The sequence below is a fragment of the Taudactylus pleione genome, unplaced genomic scaffold (assembly GCF_031769625.1).
Source record: "Taudactylus pleione unplaced genomic scaffold, aTauple2 ptg000078l, whole genome shotgun sequence".
Classification (NCBI taxonomy): Eukaryota; Metazoa; Chordata; class Amphibia; order Anura; family Myobatrachidae; genus Taudactylus; species Taudactylus pleione.
In genome coordinates, this window is record NW_028284480.1 from 580,941 (window position 1) to 603,645 (window position 22,705).

Genomic DNA, 22,705 nt, shown 5'->3' on the forward strand with positions numbered 1-22,705 from the left:
GTGGATGAGTCTGCTCCAGAGGGGAGCCTTGGACCCAGAATTTCTGCTGGTTCTGCAGGGGAGGAAGCAGTAGATCCGGCTGGGGACCCTGCAGAAGCCAGTCCAGGGCAATCCCCCTCGCAGGCAATGGCCCTCCTCACGATCTCAATTTTAAATCGGATCACCACACAGAGATTCTGCTGAGGATGGATGCCAGTCTGCTACGGGTGGCGGAAGCCATGGAGCAAAATGCTGCGGCCAACGTGACCATTGGTCAAGCCCTGGCGGAAAATACCAGGGCCAACATCCGAATTGCCAATGCCTTGGAGCAGCTCGTTCGCCAGCACATGGTGGAGCCTGCCTCCCTTCCTGCCGGAACATCAGGATCCTCCACCTCTGGCACAACAACAGCCATCCCTCCAAATGTGCCTAGCCCTCTGCCTAGTCCAGAGGCCACAACATCTGCCTCTGGAGAGGCCAGCCAAAGGACATCCCGGACCTGGCCAGGCTCCCACCCTACCCCAGCCAAACGGGGCAAAAAGCGATGACAGCACTGGCTAATTTTCCCACAATCCTTCTGTGCTTGACCCATATTCCTTAAGGGCCAAAACTTCCCTCTCCTTTCTTGTGCATTGTTTTTAATGTGTGTTATTTTTTTGGGGCCAAATGCCACTCTTGTTTTTTTTTTAATTATGTCATTTTTTTTACGTTAACCAGACCTGCAAACTGGCAAATGGCCTTGAAAATAAAAAAATGTGTGTAAAAAATAAAAACAATTCAAAATCTTCTCCATTGTATTGTGACATTATTCTAAAAATGGTTTTTAGGTAATCCCGGCCCCAAAAAAAAAAAAAAAAAAAAACAGATTCCAAGGGGTTAAAAACCATTTAGGAGTTTAAAGGAACACTTTTCCATAACAAAATGGATGTGAAATTTCAGGGAACATTAAAAATGTTGCTAAAACACAAACATGATGACAATGTTGTTGCAATAACAGAAAACCAAAATAAAAAAACCAAAAAAAAAAAAAAAAAAAAAAATGGTACGCTAATTGATTGTCTAATCCTGAAATTAGCAGCTGAGTATTGCACCTGCGTACGGTTTTGTGCTACCAAAAAAAAAACTAGTTGATAAACACATTACAAGCAAGTTTTGTAATCAAAGTTGATTGCGTTTCTTGCTAAAATTGAAACATCGATGAAACATCGAAGAGGCACGGGGAGGGGGACGAGACCATCGACATTGTGGTAGAGTATACCAGACCACAAGCTGTGCGAGCAGTTTGAATGGAAAGTGGATCAGACAGTGACGTATGACTCGTTCTGATCACATTTGCCGTTCGCATGAGATAATTTAGGGACGGCCACAAAATGCCGCGACACGCCTGCATTTTCCCATCTCCACCCCCATCACCGCCCAAAAACGGCCTGTTCTGTCAATCACATTTGACATGTCACTTCCTGTTCGCTATTCGACGAACGACTTAAAAAAAGATCGCAATCAGCCGTACGCACATGCGCTGTGTAACGCCGGCGCATGCATGGTTGCACAACATCGGAACGCTACGAGCGTACTGCTGCTAACGAGCGGCTCTGAATCAGGCCCTCAATGTACTGTATAATTTATGTAATAATAGTGATCTGGAATTGAACACTACTTTACACCAGGAGGAGTGGAGAGATGAAATAAAAAAGCATATTGCAGGGAAAGTATAAGAATAATATTAAATAAGTGTTAATCGGGATTTAACTTTTTTTTGATACGGCAACATTGTATTGTATGCTGTGAGCACCATTTATATAGCCATAAAATAAAAAATGTTGCCCCAATCATAAACAATTTTGAAACACCAGTTAACAATTAATGTTGTTCCATTAATATAATTAAAATGATCAACTATCAATTATATCTGCCTCCTTATTCAATATATATTAATTACACTCATTATAAGTGTAAAGTGATTCCTCTTCTTCTGATTAACCATATAGGGGTTGGGTATGAGATCCCGGCTGTCGGGATGCCGCTGATCAGAGTACCAACAGTGGCATCCCAACAGTCAGAATCCCGACACCCCTACCACTAACCCTAACCCTCCCTCCCCGATGCTTAACCCTAAGCCCCCCTAGTGCCTAACTCTAACCTCCCCCTCTCCTCCCTGCACCCTAAACCTAACCCTCCCCTCTAGTGCCTAACCCTCCTCCTAATGGCTAACTGTCAGGCTGTGGCCTGGGATCGGCCATTACTCACATCAGTGCCAGCTTCCCCTGACCTCCAGAGCGGTCAGACGTAAGGTGCAGTGGCGTGTGACGCGCTGAGGATTATTCCTGTGGTCTGCTAGGACATCCATGTGTTGCTCCGTGATTTAGTTCCTGCGGTTATCATCATTGAGGCAGCCATAACAGCCTACATCACCTGATTAGCCCTTCATCCAATGGTAGCATTGTTAGCTGTCAGCTGACACCGTCCTCCAATGGATCGCTATATAAGGGTATTTAGCAGGACTCTGGACAACAGGAAGTTTGCTACTTGCTGTCACAGCATTCCAGGCTCCACATTTCCACTCTCCTAGTGAAGTACTCCAGCGACATTCACCAGTGTGTGTTTGCGCAGTGCATCATCCAAGCACTGTTTCTCGGTGTCATTCTCCTGTACCAGTCCTGCGTGTGGATCACTAGCATGTGTACTCAGTACATCACCCAAGTACTGACTCCTGGGGGTAAATTTACTAAAGTGAGAGTTTTTAGAAGTGAGTTTTAGAAGAGATGTTGCCTATAGCAACTAATCAAATTCTAGTTAACATTTAACTAGCATCTTCTAGAAGATAATAGCTAGAATCTGATTGACTGCTATGGGCAACATCTCTTCTAAAACTCACTTCTAAAAACTCTCAATTTAGTAAATTTACCCCCTAGTGTCATTCTCCTGTACCAGTCCTGCATCTGGATCACCAGTGTGTGTACTCAGTACATCATCCGAGTATGGACTCCTAGTGCCATTCTCTTATACCATGCTCTGTCTGGATTCTAGCGCATGTATTACATCATCCCGCATCCGGATATTGAGTGCACCTAGTACAGGTCTGTTCTTCTACTTTTCTCTCAGGACTCTTCTTGTGTTTTCCCTGTGTTTGTGTTCTTCCGTTTCCTACTTGTACTGGATACCTGACCAAAGGACCATGACCTGCTTTCCGGGTGCAGCTTAAAGCCAAATCCCTATTAGAGGGATCACTGGTGAACAATTACCAGTAAGTTAAATTCCGCACATTTGGTCAGGTCTAGCCAACATCCAGTATTTGTGGATAAGGAGGACATATATTCAGGCCCCTCACCTCTGGTTCTTTCCCCACCTGTCCCTAGCACCCCGACTAGTAATCCAACAGTAGAAGATTTCCCTCCCCCTAATGTGACACTAACTCTAACCCCGCACCCTAAACCTCCCCCTAACACCCGGTACTTATCTTCAGGATGCCACTGGTTATGATTCTGGTGCCAGGATCCCAAAGCTGTCAGGATTTTGGCCATCAGCATCTCACACGGCAGGATGCTCAGTAAATCCTGATCAAACAGCTAATCTGTCACAACCAAAATTTTTTTTACTGGGTTTGTAGGCGGATTTGCTGTAGGTTCTAAACCTGAAACTTAATAAATGTCAGGTTTCTATACTTCTAATGGAAGTATTGATGATGGTTTGATGTCCTGTACTCTAAAGTCTGGTGCCTCTGCTCGTTTCCAGTGGTTTGGGCTTTAGTAAATCAACAGGATGCAATGTCCCCTGTAAACCAGCAGAAAACCTCCATATTCAAAGCCACTACTTAGTAAATATACCCCTTTTGTTTGGTGTACTTCTAATGCAGCTCTGTTGTACGTGAGCCATACAGCGGGAGTGTCTGCTGTGTTTCTATCAAAAGATAAACTAACAAATCCAGGATTCATTCAACTCTTGAAAACTGAGAGGGAAATGCTCAAAGAGTACAGTGGAGAAAGCCAGTTCAGTAGATTAACGAACCTAAATTATATTTTTTCTGCCTTATTTTACCCTCTACCCCTAAACTTGCATAACCAGAGGGCCCCCATGTCTGGGAACAGTGTAGTTACCAAAATACTTATCCCTGCATCAGTCTGTAATGGTCACTAGTTCACGGCTCAGCACCTGGGGATACCTTTGCATTAATGCAATAATCCATGCACACATATCTGTTCTGAAAATTGATGTTCACGACAATCAACCAAGCAAAATGCTGTTCTGAATTGTGTTACTTACTGCAGTGTCTGTCAGCTTCTTCCAGTTGGGCCTCAGGTAGAAGAGGATCCCCCTCCATGCACCAGGCAGTGTAGCTCCTCTGATAAGGAGTATGAAGAGGACCACATAGGGAAGAGTCGCAGTCACCCATACCACCTGGAAGGCAAAACCCTGGGTGTGACTGGAGAACTGATATATTATAGGACAATTTCTCTTTGGTTCACACTCTTCATAGCAGTTTTTTCTATGACACAAACATCAAGACATCTTTTCAGATTCCTGCTGGTAAGTCACTGGCTGCCTATCATACAGTAGATTCAATTCCACATTTTGTATCTAGCTTCTGTATTATTATGATATTATTATTGTTGTATAGAGTGTCCTAATAGTTATCTTCATAATTACTGTTATATCGCTCAACTCTTTCATGTAAATGCACTTTCCCGTAAGCCAATCTATTAGTACATAAAGAGAAAAGTGTTGGAATTAAATTATCATCTTATGATGAAAGGGAATTGCCAAATGTTGGATAGACTATTTGCTCTTGCAGAATGTGGGCTGGCTCATTTGTGTGGCTGGTATTACATTTCCTTGGAGTTGGGAGATATTGTTCTTCAGTGTATACTTGCACCTTTTAGGTAGACTTTAAATGCCAAAACATTAATAAATACAATTCTATCAGTGTACTAAGGGGAAATTCTACTAAATGTTATAAACATTGAAATTAAATATAATGACAAGTAATAAAGACATTCCCAATATTCTCTCACTTATTAACTTTGATTGAGCCACAACAGCAGTATATTAATAGAAACAAATAAAAAAAAATAATGATGGGGGCGCTTAAAATGATTGTAGGTCTTCTGAACACGGTCTTTGGAGATCCGTTCCCAAAAGACCCATGGACCTTCCTTTTAAGTTTCCTCCCTCCTGATCTCAGCAACCACTCTGTTAAGTTGTCCCTCATCCTAGTTGCTACTAGAAGTTTGATTGCCCGTAACTGGAAAAACCCTCTTCCACCGACTCTCTCTGCCCTAAAATCACAAATCCGCCATATAGCAGAAATGGAAAATATTACCTACTATCTCAATGATAGAGGCCATATATTTTCTCAAGTTCGGGCTCCATGGCTCTCATATGACAACACTTCACTGCATCTGCTCCCTGTGCTTACTACCCATAAGTGATTCATGCGCGGTGGTTGAGTTTGATCCCCCTACTCCGACTTCCCTATGCAAACTTCCCTAACTGACTGAATATTCTACTTTCCTGTTCTCCAATTTGCACGTTTTTCTTTCTACCTTATAATACTTCTTGCCCAGCATTTGGCTTCTTCTATGGTATTTTGTTTTTCTTGATAGTCCTGTTCCCAATCCCTACCCAATACCCTCCCACCCCCTCTACTGACCCCCTCCCCCCAACATGCTTATTGCTATTTATTTTATTGGAAAATTGGCTCTTGTATACAGGGCCTGATTCAGAGATGGACGCCCTGAAAGAGCGCTCGCTCTGAATCAGGGCATTTTTTTTTTTTTTGTGCGGCCTCCTGGCCGCTTGCTTAGCTGTGGGTGACCACCCACAGCTATTGCGAGCGGCCAGGATGATGGCGGCAAGCCCCAGAGAGCTTCCGGCTCTAATAAACCCGGAAGCTCTCCCACTGATATCACTGGTGATGTCAGTGGGGCCGACCACAAACGGCAGCGTTCGCTTGGGAATACTTCCATTTGTGAAACCACCCCCCCGCCATGCCTACAAAATGGGCGAGCTGTCGATCAACATCAACAGGCGCCCCTTTTGTAGTGAGCCACGAATTTCTCTCTCGCTCCAGGGCTTGTGCATGCGCAGGGCGGCCGCTGCGCGTGCGCAGAGCCCACCATCGACCCGCTTGCGAGCGGGTCTGAATCAGGCCCACTGTTACTACTACTATTTCTGTTTTTCTATGTTAATCTTTTATGAGTTTTCTAAATAAAGAATTTAAAAAAAATGATTGTAGGCAGGATTTGGAAGTGATAGTTTTATTCTGCTCACTATTGCATTTCCCTCTGGATCCATAATCCCACAAAAGATCACACAGGAAGTTGTTATAGTTTATAGTTTACAGTTTCCATAAGTAGAATTGGGGTATCCACCTATGTATACTTATACAGATAGAGAAACACATCTGTGCATAATTACATGCACCTTTAGACCACATTTCCAGGTTTTAAAGTGACCTCCAATACTTATATATGGAAGACAGGGTAAAAGAAGTACAATACTTTGTCAATATGGAATTATATTCTTTATTAGCAGAATAGTCGGGCATGACATTATAATAGGAAAGAGTCAATTGCTCAGGTCCTTGTCCTGCCTTTCTCTTTATTAGCCTACAAATTCAATTCTAATACAAGCATCATGTTTGTAGGGGCTGCACATGAGCTCTAATTGTTCACTTACTTGTACATGATTACTTGTACATTGGTCTCAGGCAATCAATTAATGTCCATGACACAAGCAGCTTCCTGGCAGAGCAGGCCAATGGCAGTGAGTCAGTAGAACATGTACTAGTGTACTAGTGAACACACATGCAGCATGCTATATAGAGTAGTCAATCTGTTAGTCTCAAACTGCTATCAGATTAGAAGATACAGCATGTCATGCCAAACCTTGGAATGCAACAGCTGAATAGCCAGAGTTTACATACAATTCAGTCTGTATTTAATAATATACAGTAGACAATAGCTGTCAGGGCTTTGAGCTTTTGTCCCTATTGACTATGGGCTTTGTAGTAGTAATACTGTAGTTCAACAAGAGGTGCTGCTGTATCTAGATTTCTGTTGTTCCAGCAATCAGATCTGTTTCATTGCCCAGAAGTTAATTAGCTACACCTGTTGCCCAGTCTTTCAAATTCTGGCTCTCCCATCAGTCATGTACAGATCATTGGTGAGGTTACTCTGAAGCATATAAATAGTTCCTGTTATTTGACCTGATGCTGTTCCTGCTATCCTGTTTCTGCTATCTTCAGTTCCTGGTATTTTGATTCTACAATCATGAGTTCCTGGCATCTTATCAATAGGGTGCATTTCAAAGTTCCTGGCTTTCTGTTACCAGGGAGCTATCCTGAGATCCTGGTACCCTGATACCAGGCTGTAATACTGAGTGATTGACACTCTACTGTCCGTGTTCTCCTAACATTCTGTGCCCTAATGCAGTCCTGAATTCTGGTCACTGTGCTACTCATTTACAATCCCAAATTACACACACCCTGCTACCAATGGGCAATCCTGATTTACCATTAATCTGCTATGTGTTTATAATATTGAGTTCTTGATATTCTGCTACTCAAGTGTCCTCTTAAATTCTATACACTATGCTACCCATGTGCAAATCTGATTCCGAGTGCTTAACACTCTTCTACCAGAGTGTAATTATTAGTAACTTTCTGCTACCTGTTGCAGTCTTAAGTTCCTGACACTTTACTACCATGTGCAATATGGAGTTCCTGACCCTCTGCTTCTCATGTACAATCCCAATTTCCTCAGACCCTGCTACCCATGTGCAATCCTGAGTTCTTGTCACACAGCTACCAATTGCTGTTACACTGCTTCCACTGTGCGTTCTTAAATTGCCAACACTCTGCTATGCTGGACATTTGCAAAGATGAGTTACTGACATTTTGATTGTGATTTCTGACACTCTGCAACCCAAGTGCAGCTTAAAATCCTAACATTCTGCTACCCTTGTGCAATTCAGTCATCCTAACACTCTTAACAGTATGCAATTGTAATTTGATAACACTGTGCTACCTCTATGTAATTCCAGATCCTAACACCTCGCTACCCATGTGCAATCCTTATTTCCTGGCACACTGCTACCAGGGTGCAATTGTTAGTTCATGACACAATGCTATAAGTTGCAATCCTGAGAACCTTACACTCTACTACCCATGTGCAATTCCAAGTTCCTGAAAGTCTGCTATCCATGTGTAATAATTAATTCCTACTAAAAGTGTGTACTCCTGATATATGTCACTAGCTTAAAAACTTCCAAAACATTTTCAAGTCTTTGTATGGTTTTAAGAGTAATGAGTTATTTACAATATTTCTGATTCTATTTGTGACATAATCCCTGACAGTAGGCCTGTATTGTTCAGTAGCCACCAAAGTGTGGGACTAAATTGTATTGTAAACACCAGAACTGATTTCTATCTTGTTTACTTATCACCAGAAATGTAGTGTGTATTATACACTAGATGACATAAAATTGCACTCCACTGAGAGGAGAGGAATAGTGTTCTAGCAAGGAAGAAAAACAGTCGGATGAGTGAGGTTGTTAAAAATAATTAAAGGTAATATACAAAACAATGCAAAAACATTTTGTGATGTCACACAAAAATCTATTTTTACATGCATGGATTTGATGTTGGTTGTTGCAAAACCTACAAGCACACCAAAGTTGTACATCTACTGTAATAAAGACAGTCTTGATGTCCAATGCCTCTTGTGATTAAGTTAAACCATATATTACAGTGGCAAGTGCAGGATTTTTAGGGGGGGTTCCAAATTATATATACTGTATATATATATATATATATACATATACATATATATATATATATATGTATATGTGAGATACACCCCCATATTTTTCGTTATGTGTATCGGTATTGTGACCCTTTTGCAGTGTCCCTTGCATTTGTGCCCCATATGCAGTGCCCCCAGTAGTTGTGCCCCATATGCAGCGCACCTTATGCCACGCACCCTGTAGTTTTGACCCATATGCAGGTCCCCCTAAAGTAGTGCCCGTTATGCAGTGCCCCCTGTAGTTTTGCCCCATATGCAGGTCCCCCTAAAGTATTACCCCTTATGCAGTGCCCCATATGCAAGGCCCCCTAAAGTAGTACACGTTATGCAGGGCCCCCTAAAGTAGAGCCCATTATGCAGTGCCCCATATGCAAGGCCCCCTAAAGTAGTGCCCGTTATGCAGTGCCGCCCCCCGCGCCAAGTACTTAACTCACCACACTGGCTCCTACTCCGGCTGGCCCCAACTGCGCTGCTGCCTCTGACTGGATCTGTCTAGATCCAGCAGGCTCCTCACATCGCGGGTGACATCATGACGTCACCTGTGCAGTGCATCACTGGGAATGCTGGCCTCTGGAGAGATCGGAGGCTTTTTAAGCCTCCGATTGTTTCAGTGGCCAGTGTTCGCTGTGAAAGGAGCCGCATTGTAAAGCAGAGGTTGGAGACGGAGCGCTGTATCCGTCTCTGAAAAAAAAATGTAATCGTTAGGGGGGTTGCAGAGTACTCAGAACCCCCCCCCCCTGTGTGCGTGCCTGGGTGTAGTAGGATAACCTAAGTAGCATTTAAGAAGTGCAACTGAACACACATTCTGGTTTTAAAGTAGATGTTCCCCCATATCAAGCAACCGATGAGGATATTTACAGGTTTATATGCCTATTTGCATTAGAACAATTTTTTCTCCATAGTCCACTGCTCTGATCATCTTACTAGCTCCACATACAGATGTGTCTACATACACCTACAGTATACTCAAATAACAGACCTTGTGATTTAGCCATACCATGCAACTTTTTCTAAAAATCTGCTACGTTATACTGTACCAATTCATTTGCATGTACTTACTACACTATTAGTGATTTAGTGCACTATTAGTGCATTAGACCGCAAAATTCAGGAAAAGCTATGTAATCTGGATAAAAAGGCAAAAGCCTGAGAATCTACACGAGTGACCATGCATTATTAAAATTAATCTGTTACTTTAAACCAATTCCTTTATGACAAAAAATACTAATCCTAATTACGGTACTCAGTACACTATTAGCTGCTTAGTGCACTATTAGTCGATTTAGATGCAAAGTTTGTGGAAAGGTATTCAAGCGTGGGAATCATTTTTAGTGGCGTAGTGTCTGTCGCACCAGGTGTCTCACGACATATGGCACAAAAAGGATAGCTGTATGAGGATACGCCTGTACAACTGAGAAGTAATGATGGTAGAAGCAGGGGAGTGCTATGGTGTTTAAGGACAATAAGGTAGGGTCAGCAACAAAATATACATAAGCACCCAGTGGCCAGATTTCCTTAACCTCTGGCTTTGGACAGGTGCAGTGCTCTGTGTCTTTACCTTTCCAGATGTTTTCACTCCTTTCCATAAACTGAAGTACACTATAGTAAAGATGAGAAACAGACAGACAAGAAGCTGCCACCTCATCCCTCCAACATAATCCAAGCCATCTGCCTCATTTACTCCAAGTACATTCCTCCTGCAATAATAGAGACAAATGTACAGCGATAAGTGCAATCATAACTTGACAAACCAGTTGCATGCTGCCTTCTTTCTATCCAGATATTATCAAACAAAGAAACAAATTAGGTCATGGTAACATTTAGATTGGACACACTACAGATATTGCTGTAGAAGATCAGCAATCTACATTACTTATTTATTGCGTACTGGCTTCCTTTATTTATAATTTATTTAAATTACTGTGAAATGTTCAAAAGTTTTAGGGAAATACAGTGCTAGTAATTGTGTTCCTTCTGAGTACTCATATCTTGGGATACCCCTTGTTTAATCTTTTAAAATGCAGAATATATTTTGTCAGATTTAATACAATGTAATGCTTTAACCATAATCCTCACTGCAAACCTAGTACATGGGACATAAATAAAAAACTGTAAGAATTCCTCACATATCATAATTTGTTCCAGTGAAAATATCAAAAAATGTATTATTGTTTTTTTTGTTGTTGCAAAAACATGATATGCACTTCTTTTGCGATAAGGTTTTCATTTACAATTTACAAACTATATAATTAGGGACCTATTGAAGTGATCTCTGTTGGATGGTGTCTGCAAGGCTCAGTTTGTTTAATCTATGGAGGGCTATGCTCAAAGTGTGTCTACTGCTGTTCCACTGGGACCTGGGGCTACTGGGCAACAAACGCAGGTTACTTAGGAGGTAAAAGTGGATGCTGAGGAAGAGTCATTTTCAACAGTGCTGCACATTGGTCTTCCATTACTGTCTCTAGTTTTCTTACTGGCTCAATGAAGTCATTATATTGTGACTGTAAATGCCAGAGTGGCTTGATTTCAGTCTGTTACTAACAATGGTTTATTTTATTTTTTTTTCATGCAAATTTCAACTTGCAATTTTAATATATTTATTTGTAGTGACATATATTTGCGGCGATTTTGAACTTGTAGTCAAGTCTGCAACACAGAGGTTGAATACTACAATATTCTAGACCAGCTAAGTTAATTCACTTACATGCACTTACGTATAAAACTCTTCTGCAGGGGATTTGGAATAATTAGTCCAAGTAATGTTGCTCTTTCCAAAATAACTAGTGCAGTTTGCTGTATTCCAAGGGTTATCACATCTTGTCCATGGCAATGTGGATGAAAAAGATGAGTAGAAATAGTACAACGCCCAGGCTATGATGGTGTTATAATAGAAGGACACATACAGACCAATGATGCATATAGCAAATCCAATACCTAGATAAAAGGAAGCATAGAACATAGTACTCTCTACATGTATTTTGTACATGCATCAGGCTTTCCTATCTCTCTAAGCTCTTCACATCTGATGACTTCAAGATGCAATTTTCTGATCAAGAATAAAACCCTTTTGCTTAACCTTCCCCCGCCCCCCCCCTTAATAAAATAAGAAAGGGCATGTAACACATGGGTTGGAGTATTTCCTTGTTAAGTTGGCCACACACTAGACCAACTTACATCCAACCAGCCAACTTGTTGATTGGTTGGAATGAAAATCTGGTAACGGATGGGAGTAACTGATGATCAGCAATTTGCTCCTAAATGCCAGAAAACAGATGAAAATGGTCGTCAGACAAGTTTGTTAAATGTTTGATCTAAACAATTTATTCAAACAACAGTTTTTGTCCATTTTCTGGCGTTTGGGAGCAGATTGCTGATTGTCATTTGCTTTCATACCTTACCAGATTTTCATTCCAACCAATCAACAAGTTGGCTGATTGGACAGATAATCTTTAGATGTGTGGCCAGCTTTAGTCTCCGAGTCCTAGCCAGGGAAGTAACATAATATGACTGGATATAAAGGTACACTACTGGCTAGAATAATAACATGATTTCTCTGGAGCTATACATCTGGTTGGCCTAACTTTGTGGGTAGGCTATGATATCATTAGTTTCAAACTTCCCACTGGCAAGCTCTTGTATATTATAGTCATCCTAGCTATAACTGCTAACTGTAAAGTTTACCTTTAAAGATAGGGCAGATGCTTTTCCATATGGATATAGCGCCAGTTCCATGAAACTGTCCCAGAGCCAACTCCATGTAGAAGAGAGGGACACCACCGAAAATGGCCATAATTATGTATGGAATCAAGAATGCTCCTAAGTGTGGAAGACAGCATACTGTGAGCTGCAGTAGTGTATTGTAAACTCATAACATAAAGAGAAACTTCTCATAAACACCAAAAGAGATGTCTACTGTCTAGGATAATGCAATATTCTTACTAATGGAAAAACAGATGTGCAAATTAAATTATATATACCAGTATTGGCTCTTACACGAGGAGCCTGCCACCACTTGCACTAAACAAAACTGGAAAAAATAGGTTAAAGAGGCACTATGGTATAAAAAAGGCTATTAGTCTTATATTAATATGGCAGATAAGCCAAAGCTGTCTAATAACACAAAGTTTCATGCATACCATCAGCCAATACACAATATAGCAATAAGTGAATACATATAATAAAACAATATAAATTCCCAAGAAGTTCCCTGAAATTTTGTGGCCACAGATCAGTTGTTAATTTGCATGCAAAAAACTTAGATGTAATTTTCATGGGTTATTAAAACAAAGTCTCCATTGTTATGAGACCAACAACAGTTTGTTAGTTAAATTAGTAATAGCTGGCAATCATGAGGGACTTCCGATGTCTGATTGTGATCCTCAACACATGGTGCTACTGAACTGATGAAAGCCTCGTACACCTCCTAGTGCTGTTGACATTGTCCTCCCTTTTACTAGATCTATCCTTTTTGGTACTTTGGGAGAGTCCGGTAATTACAGAGGCTGTCTGTGCTGTATCAATTCGGGCAGGGAAGTCCAGACAAGTAGCTGATGGGAGAGCGGTAACCCGGTGTCATGGTCTGATGCATTTCTCTACCTAAATCTGAGGGCTGTTTCATCAGTGGATTCTCCTATTGTATTCTTGCTCACCTGCTCCTGTAACTTGGATGAAGGAAGCACATTTACTGCCTGTGCAGAGTTGGTCACATCTTGCATTTGTGGACAACACTGCATAGGTAGAAAAATGCTATTTTTTCCCTGGTCACAGCTTACGTTTGCGCTAAGACACAAATTCTGAACCAATAAGTATATGCAATGAATGCCATGGGCCAAATGCAATAGGTTGTCGTTTTGGTAACATTACAAACTCGCACTTTCTCGCACTTTTAAAAAGTGTGAGTTTGTCCTGCAACTCGGAAATTTAATAGCCTGCAAACTTTACAGCTTGAGGCTACTACATATGCGAATTTAGGCGAGTTTTGGACTATGTAAACTGACACCTTTTAATGTGACAAGCATTAAAAGGTGTGCGTTATACAGAAGCCATCACAGATCAGTAAGATCCGTGATGGCTTCTGTGTGTTTAAAAGAAAAAGACGTGCAGCCCCCCCCCAAAAGCATAACCAGCCCCGGGCTTTATAAAGTCTGTCCTGGTTCTAAAAATACAGGGGAAAAAATGCGTAGGGGTCCCGTGTATATTAAGAAGCAGCACAGGGCTTTGCTGAGCCGGGCCTGGTTGTGGAAAAACAGGGGACAAAATGAGTAGCGGCCCCCTGTAATCTCCATAACCAGCACCGGTTTCCCCGGCCAAAGCATTACCCCTGACCACTAGTCAGCCCAGGCCGGGGATCCCTGGGGAATTGGGGACCCCCCCAATAAAGGGGTCCCCCTCTCCAGGGCACCCCAGGCCTCAGCTGATAACCCGGGGCTACCCCCGGAACCCGTGGGCGGTGGGTGCTGGGTTGATAATGTCAAAGTGTAGTATAAAATAGAGGTGTAAATGTTGTCTTTAGCTGTGGTACTACATGTCCCAGCAAGCCTCCCCTGCATGCTGGTAATTGGAGAACCACAAGTACCAACATGCGGGGCAGTACGGGACCGCTGGTACGTGTAGTTCCACAGCCAAAGAAATACGTAAAAAAACACAACACACACACCGTTTCAGTAAAAGTTTAATACAACATACATGCACACTCACACTCACTATCACATACTCACCTAGTATCCCTGATGCCATCATGTCCCCTTGTCCAGTAAAATTTGATAGGGATACCTATAATAAAAAATCCATACTCACCTCTCCTATGCGTAGTTCAGGTCCTCTTCGTTCCATGTAGGCATCCACTGGGTTAAAAAAACAAACCAAAATTTCCCAAAACCATGCCAGACAGAAGGAAAGGTATGTGTTTACATGGTAAGAAATCTCCATTGAAGTCTATGGTGGGAACCACGACATTATATATAATGTAGAGATGAGCGGGTTCAGATTTCAGAGATCCGAACCCACCCGAATTTAGCAGATCCGAGTCGGATCCAAGCAGGCTCGATTTTTCCCACCTGACTCAGATATCAAACCGAGGCAAAACTATAGAGTCTGAAATCTTGCGGTTCGCGAGCTTTCGTCTCTATGATCAATGTAGTATATAAGGTACCACGCGATGGACGCCATTTCACTCTGGCTGTGGTGAATGAACAGGGAGGGTGGGTAGTGTAGGGCTGGGAGAGGTGCTGGTGCTGTCTGCTGTGTCCTGGGCTGGTGCTGATCCATTCTGGGCTGGTGCTGTCACTGTGCTGTCTGCTGTGTCCATCTGGGCTGTTGCTGATCCATCTGGGCTGTCTGTGCTGTCTGCTGTGTCCTGTGCTGGTGCTGCTGATCCATTCTGGGCTGGTGCTTTGCTGTCTGCTGTGTCCATCTGGGATGGTGCAGAACTGCAGATACATCTGGGCTGGTGCTTTGTCCATCTGGGCCCAACTTCTGGACTCCAAAAAAAAAATATATATATAGTCAAAAAAAAAATCAATCAAAGTGTCTTTTATATTTTCTGTGTGTGTGTGCATGCGTGTTAGGCTTAACCGCAGTACCGCACAAGATCCAGCCAGCAACACAAATTGCAACCTAGTACTGCCTGACTCCAGTCGTGCTAAAAAAAAAAAAATCAATAAAAGTGTCTTTTATATTTTTCTGTGTGTGTGTGCGTGTTAGGCTTAACCGCAGTACCACACAAGATCCAGCCAGCAACGCAAGTTGCAACCTAGTGCTGCCCGATTCCAGTCGTGATTAATCTGTGCTCTGGGCCCAAGTTCTGGAGCTGAAAAAAAATAAAAATATATTGGTTTTTTTTGCGCAGTTGCTAAAATTCATATTGGGCAAGTTTTATGCCCAGATGCCTTGTTATTTATATTATTTATTGTTATTTATATTAAAACACTTGAAGTACACAATAAAGTGTATGTTGCAGGCTTATTCTGGTTAGACTTTTTTATCACTGGTTCTTTAACCATTTTCCTTTTTCTAAACAAAAATATATCACTAACGTTTCCCTCAATACTTAACCAAGAGCTCATGTTTTCTTTGAGGTGGTCAAACATTCTTTGGATTTGGAGTTCCTTATACAGATGTGTCCTTTCTCATCTAGCTTCAATTCACCAAGCAGCACAATATGGCTGGCATGAGTGAGCCGTCTGGTCCTCTGAGATTCTACTAAAGTCGGGTGTCTTTCGAAAATGTGATGTGACTAGGATGCATCAGGAGTCTGTGCTGATTAATTTGATATGTATATCCATGTGCAGCTGAGACTAAGTGGCATATGTATCAAAGCTTGATGTGAGATAAAATTGTGAAATATAAATCACCAACCAATCAGCTCCAAACTATCATTTCTTAAACAGCCTGCAAAATGTAAGTTAGAAGCTGATTGATTGGTGATATATATATCTCACAATGTTATCTCACATCAAGCTTTGATACATATGCCCCTAAAAACGGAACTTGGTGTGGAAAAAAGCTGTGGCTGTTGAGTGCACACCACCCCAGCCCTCATGTCCCCTCCTCTTTGCCGCTTTACAGGAGATGCCAGCGACCGCACAGGGGACAATGCCCCCCTTAGTCTAATAAGCAAGGGTATTTAGTACCCGCTCTCCCCTTCCCTCCCAGCGCACCTGACTAACAGTGCATTTTTCAAGGTATCCTCAGGAATAATTAGTACCACCTGTAGATGTATTGTGTTAGTAAAGTCACACACCTATGCTCTACCTACATGATCTGGAAAAAAATGCACTTTTAGGTTTCCATGAGCAGGGTCGTAACTAGGCACAGGGCACCGCAGGGCAGGGGGCGCTGTTTGGGTCTGTCAATTTTCCTGTTTATCATGATTCTCACTTGTAGCCTCCTCTTATTTTATCCCCAGCATCTCCTGGCCTCCCTTGTCTCTTCCCTGACCTTTCCCCATGAGGCCATGGCCCTTTTTCAGGTGCACCATCCTATGTCCCTATTTAAATGGGGAGGGAGGTGGGGGGGGGGGCACCAATGCTCTCACTGGCACAGGGCACCAAAAATTCTAATTACGGCTCTGTCCATGAGGACCAGGTTTCAGAAACAGTGGCATATACATTTTGTATATAGTAGTTACGAACAGCCTGTGTTTCATTGATTTCTGTGTAAACAAGAGATTAACAGATGAACACTCTGACTAACAATGTGTGATAAGGAAATTGCTATTCTGGTAGGGAACTATTGTTGTAAAACAGATACATGATGATATGACTGACTACAGCTTGGTGTCAGTTATCAGGAATTGCCAGATAAGCATAATCAGTTACCAATTTATGTATCTCGCATACAGAAGCAAATAATCTATGTTCAGTTGCCTTATGTGAAATCAATATGGTTGCAAATTACTAACTTGGTAAATGATATGGAATTAGAAATACATGTTTGTGTCCTGTCACGGTTTATTACGATAGACGCTTACATTATTAGATTGCCTTGCCATAAGTCTGTTTTGGAACTGTATGTAAACTGTATGTAAAATATACCAATGAACAGGGGCGGATTGGCCGCTATCTTAAGCGGGAACAGGGAACTGCTGCATCCTTATCAGTGTGACTGTGGCTGGATACAGGGGATCTCTGGTGATGCAGGGGCCGAGTAGCAGAGTGCTACACAAGTAGCCCGGACAGTAGCACCAGGCTGCAGGGACAGTACCCACTATATATCTGACCTGTTCTCTTCTGGGACTCCTGGACACCTGCTAGTGACCACAGAACACGATTGTCCCTTAGAGATGCGGAACAAGTCACCTGCACACGGGTGAGTGAGGGGATATGCATGGGGTTATGGGATAACTGGGAAATGCTATGCATGGAGATGGCTGGGGCAGCACAAACATTGGGGTGTTCCAGTACAAAAGGAGCTGGTTACTGTATATGGGGTCATATGGGGACAATGTGGGGACATATATGTATTAAGTTGTCAAACCACTGTTCAGGTTTTGCCTGTAAAAGAAACAGAGTGATTAATACCTCTGCATTCCTAAGACATCACAAATGCATTGTCATATGTAGATGTGCAACTAGTGATCTGTAATTTGTACTAAAGTGTGCGCCAGTGAGTCATGTGAGCAAGATATAAACAGACTAATGGAATTTTCTGACCAAGTTAGAAATGGCACAAAATGTGGGGTTGCCACAAATCCAAGAAAAGGATTTTAGCAAGATTTATTTCTGCTGAATCCTTGAGATTTATGTATTCGTAGGACACTAAATTATTTAACTCTTCATCATTCTGAGGCTCCATCCCAACATTGTTTTAAGGAGACACTGGCATAAATTAGTTTGACGAAGAGTGCACTTCTAAAGTGGTTGATGTGAAGTTGCTGGGTATGCCCCTAGCATAACAAAAACGAGGGGAGTGGCTTGCGAGTGTGGCATTTCACATACAGACACACCCCTTTCCAGAAGGTCATGCCCACTTTTTGGGCGCAAGCCATACGGCGCGCGCACATAGGGCTGGTATCGCAGTTGTTTCCAGGGCCACTTTAAATTCCCAATCCGCCCCTGCCAATGAATCCCAGTCCCAACATTTAACAATACTTACTGATTGTGATTGAACCCATACCTCTCCATGGGCCTTATTCAGCATGGATTGCTATGCGATAGCGTACGCAGACGGCCGATTGTTACACACTGTGCATGCGTATGCACCGCAGTGCGCGTGCCCGAGTTAGCATTGCAATCACACTGCGATCACTCATGCAGATACAAAGCCATCGCAGATGGAGGGACGATATGTCAGCATTTGGGGGTGGTGGCAGGGAGTGGTTGGAGAAACGCAGGTGTGCCTTTACATTTGAACACCGTTGCATGGGCGTGCATAAATTAGCCACTGCGACGGCCTACGCAGCTTGTGTACTCACTGCGTGCGATTAGCAAATTCAGAGTAAGGTCAGACCTGCTGTAATTGTGCGTGAGGGGCCAATATTTCTCGATGGTACTGATGTATACACAGGATTGCTAGGTATTACAGATGTACAAAAGTGGTAGTGGGCGTCTCTATGCTGCTTTGGGCGTCTCTATAATACCTTTGCAATTGCAGTTATTACCATATTTTTACAGTAGACCTGCGTATGTAATCGCAGCTGCAATCGTAACAGAGATCCAAATGAATCAGGCCCTATATTCTCAGGAAGAGTTCTCTATTGGACATCCATTTTCTGTATTGAGTAACCAATCACAGTAATTTATAATGTGTTGATCATTTGGCAGAATGCATGAGACAATATGTATTTAATCTGCAATTAAATAGTGAATATTATGTGGATATGTAATATTCTGAAATTGACCTAGATATGTATAATTAAACGTATAATGGGACTGAATGTAATGTACACATGTGGGGTATTTTAATAGTTTGTTCATTTATGTATGTTTTTCTATTTCAGTGTACATAATATTTGACTGTATTTTCTAAATACTTTTTCTATATTCTGCTACCTTTAAAGATTTCATTAACAGAAGTTTTTATTCTTCATACCAATAAAAGTTCTGTTTTATGATTAAAAAAAAAAAACTAAAAAAACACACATGATTGTGTCATCCACAGTCTGGTATTATTTTCTTTAAAGCTTTGACAATAACCAATTTGACAGCAACACCCTAAATTGGCATTTGGGATCAGCATCCCACTTTCAAATTACGTGTTTGTAGACCAAAAAACATAATACAAACTACATTTACCCAATATGCTTGTGCAGTTTTTACAGTCTCTACCACCTCGGTTCTAAGTTGAGCTTTTCCTGCCATTACCTGACAACTTCAGGTAATGTCAAGTCAGTCAGAGTTGTCAAGTGAGTCTACTCAAATCAGAAGCAGTCTTGCTTCCTGCTGCATTGTGAGAGGTGTATTATGCTTAGTCCTTGTCTCATAAACAGCTATGCTTTAGTCACAGGGAAATAAGAGCCAAATGGGCAAATAAGCATGCTGTATATAATTCTTTATGTTAGAATGAATAATTAGCAGGTCATGTATGTGGGGAGATAGGGGGTGGGGCCACGGCAACATAAAAGCCAGGAAAGCCCTCCAAGTGCCTCTCTGCTTGCTATGTCATTCGGTATGTCATGTCAATTGTTATCAACAACCGAATCACAACTCAATGGAAAAATGAACAAAGTTAACCAGAGTGACTTATGTTAAAGGAACAGAGATTTAAAGCACCAAAATATATTCCAAAAGAGCTATATATTTTTTTGTATTAATAATAACACCGTCGCAAACATAACCAATTAGTAAAATACACAAATAGTCATTTCTTAAATTAAGAAAAAAAAAATATTTTAAGAAAACAAATGACCCGAATATATATTTTAGTATGCACACACAGAATGTTTCATAAAAAAGTATAGCTTTAATGTTTGTTCGTACATTTTTAGGAATAAAATGAATAACCATCAAAGCCTTCTGGCAACAAATGGGTTAATTCCCTAGTGTAAAAGAACTTTGAAGTGATTTTAGAAACATATTAAAAAAATATATGCACACATTTGTGTCTTTGTCTAATTTCCTGGTGTAAATATTTAATAGTTAATTTTACATAATTAATAACAAAGTAGTCATTAAAAGCACAACTTTATGATATATGATGATGATAAGTTTGCGCTCCTGCATACTTAAGAAGTTTACTTCTGGGATTATTTAACGTGTGCCTTAGGCTCATCAAAGAAAAAAATAAATTGATTATTTTACTGTAGGTTGCATAAAAATGTATATTAAAATGTGCACTTCTATGCTTTATAATTATTGGGATTAATAAAAGTGGGTCATGCTGGAACTATGGCTTTAGAAATAACAATTTATACAAGAAAGTTCATTATGGAAAAAAGCAAAAGCTAAAAAAATAATAACAATATACTGAGCTATATTATAGCATTTCTTTTCTAATTCACATCATATCTGAAAGTTTTTCAGTATGGGTCACATTTAGTTTACGCTGTAATTGTGCAGCCTGAATGTAAAGCCTAAACTTACAGCTGCAAAATTGCAGGATAATGTGAATATTTACACTTGAGCGATACATGTAAATTAAAATGCACTATAAATATTACATGTAAGTATTACAACTTGATGATGATGACTATTGAAATAGAAATAGAATAAATAATAAAACAGAACAAGTGTAGGCAACCCTTGGCACTAATACCACAAGGTGACACTCAATGTTGTTTTTAGTGGCACTCATAGGGTCAGTTCCTTTCTTAATATTTGCCCTCACATACAGGTCTCCCCAAACCAGAAAACACAAACATTGGCTGCTTAACCAGCAAAGCCTGGGCCTCTAGTGAGTAAACCCAGCTCCACTTAGTCCTGCTGCATAGTCATTGTCTCTTTTGCACAATAAGGAAGGCCACTAAAATGCATCCTCCCCTCGTCTTTATCTAATTTTAATAAGCTCATACTACATATGCGTGCAGGCCCGCCAAGAGCCGTGGCGGGCCCCGGTAATAGGGGGCGTGACCTAATTGGGAAGGTGTGGCAACGCCCCCTAGCCAAAAAAAAAAAAAGATTTGCGCGCTGGGGAGGGGGGCACTCTGAGCCCCCTCAACCCGGCGCAAAGCCAGGGGGGGTGCGATCATTGTGATCGCTCCCCCGCACAGGCATAGGAGACTGCTGCGGCTGCTGCTCAGCAGCCACGAGCAGTCTCCAACTGCAGCTCAGCACATGCTGTGTGCTGGGCTGCTGTGAGGGAGGGGGAGTGGCGCCGGACCCGGGCCCCTGCCGGGCCCCTCAGGAAGCCCGGACCCCGGTAATCTGTACCCGCTCCCCCCCTCTCGGTGCCCCTGTATGCGTGTACAAACCCCTGTTGCTCTGCAAATTCCACCATCTTGCACTAAACACATAGGGGTATATTCAATTGGGCGCAAGGTTTAGCTAGGATAAAACCTCGCGCCCCTCGCAGCCAATTTCGGAATCCCGAGGGTATGCGCGCTCCCGATACTCGCGCTCCCGATACTCGCGCTCCCGATACTCGTTTTCATGACTGAAAACCACGCGCCGCGTAATTTTTTTTTTTTAAAAAGTCACTTACCTGCCCGCGGCTCCCGGTGGCATCCCCTCTCTCTTCTTACTAAAGAGGGGGCTGCTGGGAGTCCCAGGGGCTGGTGGGAGGGGCAAGGGCTGTTAGGAGATGTAGTTCTCCCAGCGCCCATTCCGGGGGGGCCACACTAGCACTGCGGGGCCACACTGACACCGGGACACACACACTCATACACACTTACATACACCACACACACTAACATACTCACCGCTGCTGCCGAAGAGTCGACTCCCGACGCTGGATGCAGAAGAAGATGCAGAAGACAGCGCTGCTGGAGGTAAGTAATTAAGGACTAATTAAGCTAATTGGATACTTCCAATTGCTTAATTAGTCCTCAGAGGGGGCGCTGCAGGGGTGTCAGAGCAAGTGTCGGTGATTTAACCTAAAATCAAGGATTTTAGGAAAAATCACACTTGCTCAGGAGGTGCGTGGAAAAATACCTCCTAACGCGTTTAATAAAAAACCTTGCACCTAATAGGATAGCAAAAAACCCGCACCTGCAGAAAAAACCTCGCATGTGCGGGTTTTTTGCTATTCTCGCAGCCTATTGAATATGCCCCATACTATTCGATATAAATCCAGGTGAAATTACACAGTACATGGCAGAACAATAACAGTACTTTCTGGACCTAATTTATTATTAGAGGTAAAGACGCGCCTTTTGAGGCTCATGTAGATATGGGCATGTCTTTTTTGTGTAAGATACGCATTTTTGTATTGTGCCTGCACACTAAAAGCAAGTATGCATATATGTCCTTATATAGATTTTGGCGCCTCTTACACGTATGATGTCTTACACCTGCAGAAGGGTAATAGGGGTGGTTTCACAACACTATGGT

General features: G+C 42.0%; 1 protein-coding gene across 2 annotated transcripts in view; it reads right to left on the bottom strand.

Moving 5' to 3' along the window:
- LOC148532368 (sodium-dependent serotonin transporter-like) overlaps positions 1-22,705 on the bottom strand; it is a 96,875-nt gene that overhangs the window by 49,713 nt on the left and 24,457 nt on the right. For both annotated transcript variants that reach the window (XM_088467928.1, XM_088467927.1), the window contains exons 2-5: positions 12,462-12,596; positions 11,495-11,714; positions 10,339-10,477; positions 4,240-4,374 (exon numbers count right to left, since the gene is read on the bottom strand). In XM_088467928.1, coding sequence (XP_088324054.1) covers positions 4,240-4,374; positions 10,339-10,477; positions 11,495-11,714; positions 12,462-12,596 — 629 coding nt within the window. The remainder of the gene's footprint in view (positions 1-4,239; positions 4,375-10,338; positions 10,478-11,494; positions 11,715-12,461; positions 12,597-22,705) is intronic.